We start from the raw sequence: 11,855 nt of genomic DNA, 5'->3' as shown, positions 1-11,855 counted from the left end.
TCCCACATAGCACCAGCTACGCTTTCCTGCCCCCCCTTCTCGAGACGGTGTCAGTGTTTGTGCAGATAGGCAGTGAGCCAAGTTAGTCAGGCAACTCATACAGCTGAAAACCTACCTAGAGCAATCAAAACAGCATGTCAGTTTTCAGCCAGACCAGCGTCTATAACTGGCTGACTGCCCCACCGCAGAAGAACTAACGCTACTTTAAAGGGGGGAAGTGGAATATGTAACCAAGAGAGAGAAGGAATAAAGCAGTAGATCACAGCAGCCTTGAATCAGGTTAAACTGCCATAGAGGCAGGTCTTCAGTGCTGTCCCATTCCTTTGGATGTCAGGGAACGGGGTAGGAAAACCAAACTATTTCAGTGGTAGGATTTTTGCATTTCTGTGTGCAAATTACTTTTGGAAAGCATTCATAATTAGTGAACAGAATTTCTTCACACCTGTAAGACAGCTGTCTGTTTAATGAGTGCAATTTTTCTTTCACTCTCCCCACCCTCAAAGGCGCTTTGCTTCTTAACCGCAGTTTCATAAAAGTTAAATGCCAAGCCCATCTTTTGAATCTTAAGCACCCCAGTTAAAAATCGCTAAATCATGGAAATATCTACTGTACAAGCCCTGGGCCAGCTGGCTCTTCTCAGCAGTCTGGGAGGCGGAGGTGGTAGGAGAGTCTCTTCCACTCCTCTCCGGCGAGGGTGCCGCTTTGGGCAAGCCTCCTCTCCTGCCCGCCGCTTCAAGCTTCAAACGGGGGAGAATTTCCATACCACGCCAGCTTCGCCTGCTGTAGCAGCAATTCTTGCTATACAACCACGCAGGCTCCTGCCGTTGCCTCCTCCGTCTCCATCCCTAACGGGTTTGGTTTTCTCGTCTCTCCCAAGGCTTCACCGCACATTCTGAGTAACTTGTTTAAAGCCCCGTTTAACTTTTTCCCAGCTGCCTCTCTCCTACGCGGCCACCGTGCGTTGCACGGGGCGAGCTTCTGCGCACCTGAGCCCGCCCAAAGCCCGGCCAGCGGCCGGCACAGCGCACGGCCGCCGTCCTCCCTCCCGGCCGCCGGGCGGGCGGGGGCAGGCCGCCCCACGCGGCAGGCCCGCCCGGCGCCCCACGTACCGGCCCGGGGGACGCGGGGGCCGCCAGTCCCGGCCGCGCGTTTCCCGTGGGCGGGCAGCGTGTACGAGACCGACCGGCCAGCGAGGCCGCGCCTCAGCCCTGAAGCCGCCCAACGGCCAGCCCGCCCCCCGCGCGCCCGGGCGGGGTGGTGGCACGCGGTCTCAATGCCCTCAGGGCCGGGAGGCGGGCGCGGCGGGAGGCCCCACCCACCCACGGCGCAGCAGAAGGGGCGCATCACGTGAGCTCCGCGCCCGCACATGACGGCCGTCACATGACCGGGGAATGGGCGGACGGGGGGGGGGTGTCACATGACGTGCTGGTCGCCGGCGCCGCCTGACCTCGCCTCCCGGGGCACCCACGGCACGGCGCCCCCCGCGCCCCACGGCACCCGCATGGCGCCGCCCCAGCCCCGCACTGCCGCGCTCGCCCCGCTCCTCCTCGTCCTCCTGTCGCTGCCTCTCGGGCCGGAGCGGGGTGGCGGGGCCGCCGCGGCCCTGAGCGACGCCTATCGGGACCTGTGCAGGTGGGTGGGGGGCGTCCCGCCGCGAAGTGCTGTGGCGCGGGGGGCCTCCCGCCGCCCGTGCTTGCTCCGGCTCTCCGCCGGGCCGGCTGTGAGCGAGCGGGAGGTGCGGGGGCTCGGCGGGGCGTGCAGGTGTTCTCGGGCACAACCGGGGCGAGACCGGTGGGTAGCGGGGGCGCCGGGAGGTTTAGGAAGCGGCAGGAGTCTCTGCAGAGGGCGGGCTGTGGGGCGTCAGGTGGCTGGCGGCGTGGGGCAGCCCCCGTGGGAGCTCCCCCGGTGGCTTTCTGCGGCTAGAGGAAGCTCGCAGGTGAGAAGGTGGGGAGGCTTGCTCTGTGCAAGTCGCCCGTGGCCAGGACTGCTAGTTTATGTCACTGTATCCGTTCTAGTCTGAAAAAAACCCAGAGTGACTTGGAAGCGGTGTCGGTTGGTCGTCTTTTTACTAAGGGTAGTGACAGTTTCCATTAAGTTACTCACAGGGGAGCTGAGTTAAAGCTTTGAGGAGTGAGAACTGCTATGTAGTAATGGCACTGTTCTTCATGTTTTGGTATGTTCGTACCCCGAATTCAGCCATGAATTCAGTCTGGCAACGATATCTTGCTAGTCTTCCACTTTTTCATCACCTGCCAGCATACACAGTGGTACTCACAGGAATATGTGGCCTCAGTGAATGGCACTGGGCAGGCACCGATGTAACACAGAATGTAGCACTGAGGGCAGAGGTTGGTCGCTGGAGGGAATGGGCTCTCCTACTGGTGGAGGCTGGGGTATGATACTGTTAAATGATGAAAAAGGGGAAAAATTAGGCTTGCTTGCAAGATTAACCCATGAGGGTTGCAAGAAATGGTTTGACAGATGAGCACCCTAATTGTAGAATTGAGACAGAAATGAGAAACTATTGTGTGGCTTCTTGAGGAAATTTAACTCCTCTGACTCGAATGATTTTTAAAAAAAGAACAAACCCTACCCTAAATGGCTTGATTCTCAAGCAGTTCCTATTCTGAGAATAGTGTTAAGTCCTGTCAATGTCTGTGTTGATTCTGTTGCATGTCTGTAACTAGAGGAACACTTGGGAGTGCCATTGAGAGACGTGCAGTCTCTTTTTTCGATGCAAATTACTTAAGCTAGTTTCCTTTTGTTGCTGGCAAGTGAGAAATAAATTGTGAATAGATAGCATAATCGACAGTTTTCCCTGCTTCAAAAACGTGCCCTTGCTGTTGTGCCATGGTGGGAGAAACTGCTTTGACAGACTTGGGCGTAGTAATCTAGAGTGGGTAAAGGAAGAAGCAAGAACTTGCAGCCCGTCGGGTGGGAAGACCTGGTGGAGAGTGGTGGTGAAGTGTCATCTCAGGCACAGTTACCGAAAATCTACCAAGTAAGGGTTAATGCAGTCAGGTGTCGCAAATGTGCATGCTACTACTGGCTGACGTCTAAGCCAAAAGATACAACATGGGTGTGCAGGATGAGTCCCGACCAACCTATTTTTGCACTGCCTTAAGACAAGGTTTCGATTTGTTTTACTACCGTTGAGAAAAGAGCGTCCTGACTTTTATGTGGCGTAATGGGGCTGGTGAAGCTGTACCAGCCTCTGTCTTGGTGTGTGAATGTCAAAAGGTGGCCAAGGAATGTGAATGTTGGGTATTAGAAGAGGCAGCGATTCTGCTTTAAATAGGAGTAAAGTGATAACTGGGTTAGGAAGGCTGTCTTGCAGGGAGGAGGAGGGGTGTCAAATCTGTTCTGTACAAGAACTACTTAAACTTGAGTTAGTGGTTTTCTGTGCTTGCTTTGTGTATCCTTGCTGCTGGTGTGCTTGGACAGTCTGGGGAAAGAAGAAAAGCTTTCATTCTCTGAAACTTTGTCAAAAGTCATGGCTTGTAGTCACTGGTTTTGCCATGCTTCCTTCTTTGTTCTTGTGTGCTCTGACAGCTGACTGCTGTCATGTGACTTGCGGTTGGAATTATCTTTTTATCTTCCAAGTAGAGGTGTCTCTAGGATTGCTGCAGTATGAGCACCTGGGAAAGAAGACAGGGAACTGGTTGGATGTAGGTAGTTACTAGCCAGTTTGGTCTCTTTCCCTGTTTTTCCTTCTTCCCCTTCCATCTTTCATGTGACAACACAGGAGAAAAAAAATTCTGGAGGTAGAGTTAATTTTGTGAACTGTTCTTTAAGTCCATCTACTTTAAAAACAAAAGAAAGATTGACGGTTTGGGTTCACCTTCTGTGTAACATTGGGGAAGTTACTGTAAAACTTTCCTTCCCCTCTAAAAAATTGCAGGAAACGTTTCAAGTGCGATGGCAGAGTGGCAAATACAAACTGCCTCCTCTGCCCGCTGTTTTGCGTGATGATCTACCCCAGATGAGAGATCATTTGATGACAGGTGATGTTTTTCTCTGCTGTGCAAGGATAGGAGTTGATGCATAACTTCTGTAACTTTTTAGACTCCTGTGTGGAAGGAAAACTGCTGTACATCACAGGGTTGCTATTATGCAGAATTTCCAATTTTGGGGTTGTAAGGCAAGTCTTCTTTACATTTAATATTGTAGTTTTTAATAAGACAACTCCTACAGTTGACTGTACATACCATTTTTTTTCATTCCAACAAGGTCTTTTCAGCCTTTGTCGTGAAACCACAACTGTGCCCTTGTGTGCTGCTGGAAACCCTGGGTTTAGTGTTCAGTTTAACCTCAGTGAAGAAGCATGTGCTGAGTACAGAGAGGTGACCTTTAGGTGAACTTGTTCAGCTCTATTAAGTGCTTTGACATATTTAAGTGGGAGATGTCATAAATAAGTCACTACTGGACTTATTTGCATATGTGCATAGTTGCTTCACATGCCTGGGAAGCTGCCATTATAATGGCTTAAAAGTGATTTCTCAGCACATGAGCTTCCTATAGGTCTTGCATACTTGAACTTCAAATTGCTATTCCTTTTCTCATGTGTTCTGTAAGATGATGTAGTAGATGTGGTTTACAGTGTAGTGTGAAAGACCAAGGGTCTTTTGGGTGGAGAAAGCTGAACAGCTTGTGGTGTAACTGCAAGGCTGTTACGCATGATGCATATGCAAGAAAACTTGCCTGAAGACATGCACTCTGTGTGATGGTTGGAAAAAGTGACAGGTAAGCTACAGCAGAGCTAAGCATGAGTAGGGCATTAAAAAGCTCTTGAAGCATAGTGATAGCTTTGTACCTTGTGCCATTCAAGCTCTCATTTTCTGTAAGGAGAATTTGCTTTGATACAGAAGTTTCTCTACCATACATATTTGTGCTAAAATGTTAGCCACACCTAATAGTGATTTTTGTGGCAACTAGTGGATACGAGCTGCCAGCTTTGAATTTGAAGTGGTCATCCCAGAAATTGTTCCTGAGCTTGTCTACCTGTGATCATGCTGGTTGAACCTGCTCATAAAGACCTTTGGGTATTATTTGCATCTCTGCAAGAACATCTGCAAGTGTCCTGATAGCTGAGGAGCTCCTGGGCACAAAATTGTGTGGATGCATAATCACATACGGATCCACTTTCTAACTTTGTGGTTGTAGGTTCCTTTGTCTCTGTACTGGGTTGTCTGTGTAGCACCCCTTCAGCAAAATGAGCCAGTTCAGTGCATTCCCCAGAAAGCAAATGCATGTTTCTTTGTCACTACGCTTTACAGCTGTTTGGAGCAGGGTGTACTCTTCTTCCTAGCAGTCATCCCTTGGGTAAGAGTTTGAGAACCAAAAACTTAAGCATGGTTATGAGAATGGTAGCGATAGCCTTTCTGGTGCTCTGTTGCATTTGAAGTGGTTCACTAGTGCTCAAAGTGGCTCTGGTGTGGGGATGCACGTGCTGTGACAGACGTTGGCCATCTGCACCTTGTCTGACTTCAGTGCCTGAGCTACTGATTCACAAGGTAAACTAGACTTGTGAATGCTCATACCCCTTTTCCCTTTCCCATGTTGTTTTTTCCCATGAGTTGCTGCTTTGTTTTGTCAAAAAAAAAAAAAAAGCAGAACTCTCTTTTGATCTTATACCTTGCTGAAAGTAGCTTAATTTTCTTTTTCATGCTGTTGGTTCAATGTCTTGAAAACAAAGCTAGGTAGCTGGCAAGGCTGACCTGCAGGCAAGGTTATTCCCAGTAACTCGTTTGTACCTTGCTTGCACAACTGCTTTCAGCAGTAGCCTGGGTTGGCGCTGCCCCCAACAGGGGATCCTCCCTGCCTGCTGCCACTGGTGCATGGCCAGAAACCACTGTGAGCCAGACAGGGGACTGAGCCTGGCCAGTTCCTGCTCCACACACATGCACATGCACCTGTTGTTTTTGCTGAGTTAATTTTGAGAGAGGGCAGTCCCTGGGTCTAGCCTGTGGCAGGCACTGGGGCCAGCAACAAACGGGATGAGAAGGGGAGGGGAGAGGAGGAGAGCCTGCCCTGGGGTGTTGATGTGGGTGTGTGTTTCAGGCCTCTCACTGTGGGATGGTCCATGGTTGCGTTTATCTGGAAACCAGCATCATGTTGTGATTTCAGCAAAAATAACTGCTTGACAGTTTTTTCAATCAAGGCAGATGCCACGTTTGAGCCCAGATCTTGAACTGCCCCAGAAATGGCTGCTTGAATGGTGCCATCTGTGAGGAGGAACTGTATTGAACCCCCTAGACAGAGGGTGCATCACACCCCACCTCATGACCAAGGCTGTTGCTTTTTAAAGCTGTTGGTGTTACAGCTCCCTAAACTAGTTCAGCTGCATTGAATTGGGGATAGCTTAAGCCCTTCAAACAAGATAACTTCAGCTGGCCCTGGTGAGGGGGTAATTACATGAGGCATCACCGCTGGTGGAGGTGAGTGCTGAGCAGCTGGAAGAAGCTGGTGTGTGTATCTCAGCCATGTTCAGGATGGGTGATATGATTGTCAGCAGACTCTTTCCATTATGGGATGCAGTGGAGAGGTCAGTGTGTATCTTACTGGAAAGCAGAGCACCTGCAACTTGAAGCTGCTATTCCCAGGCACTGATTTAATGCCAGGAGTCTTATCTGTGAGAGAAACAATTCTTGCTTGTACTGTGAAAGTGTATTTTGCATCTCTGATGAGAACAGCTGCTTAGGCTACATCCAGCCTGCTGTTACTCCCAATGAATAAATCCTGCCCTCCTCCTCCCACCCATGAAAAAAAAAAAAGTCCCTTGAACCTCCTTGAAAGTAATACTACTCTGAAATTGTATTAGGCTTTCATGTGCTACTGAAGGCGTGGTTTGGAACATGATTAAACATGGGATTTCTTGTTGCCTTTCTGTGGACTGTTTTGAAGGACTCCTCAGCCTTCCCTGTCCAGGGGCCTGTGAAGGGGCGGAGGGAAGGGCTGGCTTCAGTGACTGCTTTGCTTCTGTTCTCTAAGCTGTTCATCTTGTTTCTCTCTTGCTTCTGGCATGTGGGTGAACTGACTTGAAAATGTTGACTTCCTCTGTTTCATAACATGGAACTGGGAAAGCAAAACCCTTAATCTCTCAGAGAGAGATCACAAAAACAGATCTTATCTTGCAAGTTCTCTTTAAAAAAAAACCCAAACCCCACACTGAAGAACAGCCTAGCTTGACAAAAAGCTTTCTGCTTTAATATTACAAATTAACTTTTTGTCATCTTCCAAAACCAGTCAAAAAAGAGTACTGGAGCCCTTGGCAGCTTTTCAGTGAAATGCTAAATTTCTGGGGCTTCATTATGAAAAAACTGTATTTTGATTGAAATGCATTTTCTCCCGAAGGTAAAACCAGTTCGTCTTAATCTCTTGCTGTTTTCAGAGCCCTTGAAGGTAGAGTCAGGTTCTTCTAACTTTGTGTGTGTTGTCAAGCTTTCTTCCATTGCTGAACTTTGGTTATTCTGTACTGTAGCTTAATTCTCATCATCATCCTGCATCGTGATTTTCTTTATCCACTTCAGAGATGCAAGAAACTAGCTCAGAGAAGTAGTCAGTGTGATTGTAAAGCATCAGCTCTGCCTGATTATGAGGAAAGAATAATGGCAAATATTTGTGTAGGATTGAGACACAGTCCTTGAATCTGATTAAAAAGTAGCTTTATTGATGTGTTGGGTATGAATCAGTACCTGGTATGTTGTTTTTTTGAGGCTTATGCTTGAGCCTTTATATCCCAATATAATTAGGATATAAAGATTTTTTTTTTCCAGTTCAGAGAGAGCTCTCTTGTAGTTGTCCCTAACTTGTTCCAGCCATTGGCAGACTGAAATTAATATGGCTGCTGTAGTCAGTAATTAAATGGAAAAGTATGTGTTATCTTACTGCTGTCTCTCTGATTAGAGATGAGATGCACTGGATTTGAGAGGAGTTCTCAGAGTATTCAAAATCTAGAGTAAAGTAGCTGAACTGCTGTTGCCTCTTCCTTGCCTGAGGATTGGGCATCAGAGTGGAACAGGAACGGGTTCTCCTCCTGGGAGATCTGGGGTATGATAATACCAAGTCATGCAACACTATGAGCTAGAGATTAATGCAAACAAGCCTTATGGGTGAAGCTTCTGGTCAACTTCTAATTTCTTGATAGTTGAGAGGAGGAAGTTGAGCTTCCTCGCTGGATTTGGTACAAATCTGTAGATTAAGACAAGTGCTTCTATGGGTCAGATAGGTGCATTAAACCCTGTGTGAGCTGTAAATGGGAATACCTAATAAGTCATTGTGCTGTCCTCAGTTTCCTGATGTGATGACTCTGTACTAAATCCCACTGAGGTTTTCACTAGGATAGAAGGGAAGCTGGAATCAATGCCATCCAGAGGATACAGGCTGCTGCCAGCACCAGACGAGGCATAGCTGAGCCAGGCTGATGGCAGATGTTTACTGAGCTGTGCCTTTTCAACAGAGCTTGGCCACAGCACTGTGCTAGTAAGCCAGGCTGTCTAAAGAGCTCTGGACTCCAAAGTAGCTGGCCTGGGCCTGCCTTGAAACTGGGAGGTGCTGTGTCATGCGCTGACCACATCTCACCACAGTCTTAGCACTTGCTATGAGGGAAACTAATCCTTGCTCTACCTCTGAACTACACTGCATTTATTTTTTTTTTTTCTACTGTTACTCTGATTTATTCCCCATTGTGTTTAACCTAAGCTTCATGTTCCTTTATCAGTTTTTAGACAGTTGACTTTCTGATATGGCTGTAGCTAGCTAGTGTGATTTTCATTAAGTTGCTAATAGATAGCTCTGTTTGCTTTCCAGCTTCTGACATCATCCTTCAGGATGATCCTTTCAATATGGAGCTAGACATAGATAAATATATATATATAAAAATAAAATGCATAAAGGTGCAGCTAGGCTCTGATAAACATTATTGGCATCTTTCAGTCGGAATGCTGTGAGAATCTCAACCCCGTTTTGACCCTGAAAGTAGGTGGCTTTGCTGCTGGCATACAGGATGTGGCTGGCTGTTCTATACTGCTTAGACTTAGCACTTCTGTCACTGTTATTGGGTATTGATCAAGTGCAGCCTGCCAAAGATGTTTGAGAAGTTTATCAGGCTGTCAAGAAAAAAGGTTCACCACCTGTGATATACCTAGTCAGAGTGGCCTTCACAGAGATTTGAAAGGCAAGAATGGGTGGTTGGGTGTTCAGGAAAGGCGAAAGTGGACCTGATATACTTCCCTCAAGTGGTTAAACCTGTTTTGTTCTTGGCCCTGACACAGTAATAATTATTTCTGGCATTTATGGGTATAGAACACAAATATGAAACTGGAGTTAGTGGTGCTCTTAGGTTTCTAACTTGGTTATTCCAGGGATTGTTGTCTAGAGTATTGCAGTGCAGACAATATGAATATCAACTGACAGGCTTTTTTTTCTTTTCAGTTACACATGGGAAACAATTGATGCAGAGAAACATGTGCTTTATAAAATAAACTTCTGTTCTGCTGTTCAAGAGTGTGGAAAATCAAGTGCAGTCTGTGCATATGACATCAATAAGAAGACCTATCTGTCCGTAGGTAAGTAAACAAGTGTCCTTCCTCAAAAGTAGTTCAGAGTCATGGTAATGGATGGTCTTATAACTATTGCCAACTTTGACATGTTAGCAAAGATTTTTTTTTTCCTTCTCAGAACAGGGTAAAACTTTTTTCTTTTATTCTTCTGTTGTAGATTTACTGGGGAGATTTGGGAAAACATGATCTGATTGCAGATAATCACAGGACAGTGAAACTTACCTTATGGTCTAGTTAACTGTACTCTAATGTGAAACTACAAGGCTATCTCAAGTAGAAATAAGTGCATCTACCTGTGTCAGGATGGGCACTGTGCACAGCCTTGTTTGAAGCTTGATACTGAACACAGGATAAAGCTTGACTTATAGCTCTAAACTATACCACAACCTACCCTGATGTTACATCAGCTCTTTGCATTACAGAGAGTAACCTGACTCTGAACAATCTTGGAGTATTGCTAAATTCTGGACTGTCATATTTGTTACACACAGAAAGGAACGAAATTATGTGAAGTCCTCTGTTTTCAGTTACGCTTGTCAAATCTGGTGGCTGCTTTCACAGATGTCCTTGATATTCTGACAAGCAGTGGACTTCTGCATGCTGATCTAAATATGAAACTGGCATATTGCTATACACGTGCTTGCACATGGTTTTATCAGTCAGAAGCAGCTTGTGCTCTGAACAGTATTTGTGTACTTATTTTCATGGATACTTGTTGCTTTCAAGGTTGCTTCTGTGCCTCAGGTAATGAAACAATATACGAATACTGATTAAGAGATTTTCTGATAGTTGACTCTTACTTCTAATAGAAAAAAGCAATAGCTTTCTGAAGAGTAATATTTCTTCAGGCTGCCTCTTTAGTCCTGCAGATCTGAAGTCTGAATCTAACATGTTTGCCAATCTTGCTTTCTGTTGGCAGACAGCTCTTATGAGAACCTGAGTCTTCAGTAAAAGTGTTTGAACTTGAACTGCTGGAAGATGATGAGGGGGAAGATGATTCTCACCTGTATGCAGATGCACAGCAGCTAGTTAGCCTCCATTCTCCCCACCCCTCTCCATTAACTGTAGAGATACATTGGCTTCATGCTGTGGTTAATCAGTGCTTTCCAAACTACTAGTGTTGTGACCCAGGGTTATAAAATCATTGTGTGCATGGATAGAAGTATATCTCAGTTCATGGCTGTGTAGTTTTTTATATGTAGTGCAAGCTCCAGAGTTTTCTGGGATGGCTGAGTTCAAACTGCAGTTGCATGTAGTAGCATCTACTCTGAGGAGCATGACATGTCAGTAGACCACTTGATGCTGTTAATGTTTTTAATTCCTAAAATGTACAGCAAGAATTTTGTTTCCTGCTGATGTGGGTCACAACTCATAAGCAGTTGAGGCTTCAGTTGCCTGTGGATTACAAACGGAAGCAGCACCTGGGCATCTGTTTTAACATGTTTTTTTGAGTGAGACTGGAATGTGGCAGGTTGAGGAAGATATTCTCCCCAGGGAAGTGTGAGACCTAGAGGCTTGTGTAGGTTTTGTTCCATGCTTCTTGTGGAAAGAGGAAGGGAGAACACAGCTGGATGACAACCGTGAGCAGTATCAAGTATTCTGCTATATGCAGACCTTGAGTGTATTATTGCCTGACTCCTACTGGGTGGAAGAGGATTTAGCAACAATCAAAACTTGGTCTTGCAGAGGCTGATTTTTGAGGGTTAAGTCACAAATTGTGTTCAAGCAAGATATGTTTTTAACCACCCTGCAATAAAGAATTCAAGGCATTGTAGTTAACATCAACGTTGAATTTTCTTTGTTTTACTGGTCAACTTGTCTATGTCTTGTTCTTGTTCCTGGTAAGGCTGAGGCTTATTAGTGACACCTGCCATCCTTCATTGTACTGCCTCTAGTTGCATTGGAGCTTCAGCACCATCACACTGGGTTGAGATTATGCTAATGGCTTATCAAGCCTCTTGTTCCTAAATAAATAAAAAAAGTCACTCTGACCTGAGAAGTGAGGAATCTCCTTAAACCACATCTATGCAGGCGTAGACTTCCAGCATAGATTCCAGTTATCTGGAAGCTGTCACATACCTGTCTTCAAGCAATCCAGCTGCTACGAGATTACTTGTATGCCAAAGCTGAGTGTATCTGAAGTGCTTTGATTTGAGGGAAGAAAGGCAATTTGCCAGCTGATGAACTTCGCTAAGTTGTAAGAGTTCTTCAAATATGGGTTTAATCAGATCTCTTCTTCTTTCTTTGAGAAAGAAGCTTTCACTGCCAACAGTAGTTTTGCTTTTACGTGTCAGC

At 46.2% G+C, this 11,855-nt stretch overlaps 1 protein-coding gene across 1 annotated transcript in view; it reads left to right on the top strand.

The window, feature by feature from the left end:
- The first annotated feature begins 1,391 nt into the window (after positions 1-1,391).
- IGF2R (insulin like growth factor 2 receptor) overlaps positions 1,392-11,855 on the top strand; it is a 58,618-nt gene continuing 48,154 nt past the window's right edge. The window contains exons 1-2 of the mRNA XM_064446955.1: positions 1,392-1,632; positions 9,433-9,566. Coding sequence (XP_064303025.1) covers positions 1,418-1,632; positions 9,433-9,566 — 349 coding nt within the window. The 5' untranslated portion in view covers positions 1,392-1,417. The remainder of the gene's footprint in view (positions 1,633-9,432; positions 9,567-11,855) is intronic.

The sequence above is a fragment of the Phalacrocorax carbo genome, chromosome 3 (assembly GCF_963921805.1).
Source record: "Phalacrocorax carbo chromosome 3, bPhaCar2.1, whole genome shotgun sequence".
Classification (NCBI taxonomy): domain Eukaryota; kingdom Metazoa; phylum Chordata; class Aves; order Suliformes; family Phalacrocoracidae; genus Phalacrocorax; species Phalacrocorax carbo.
This window is presented reverse-complemented; position numbering and strand designations above follow the sequence as displayed.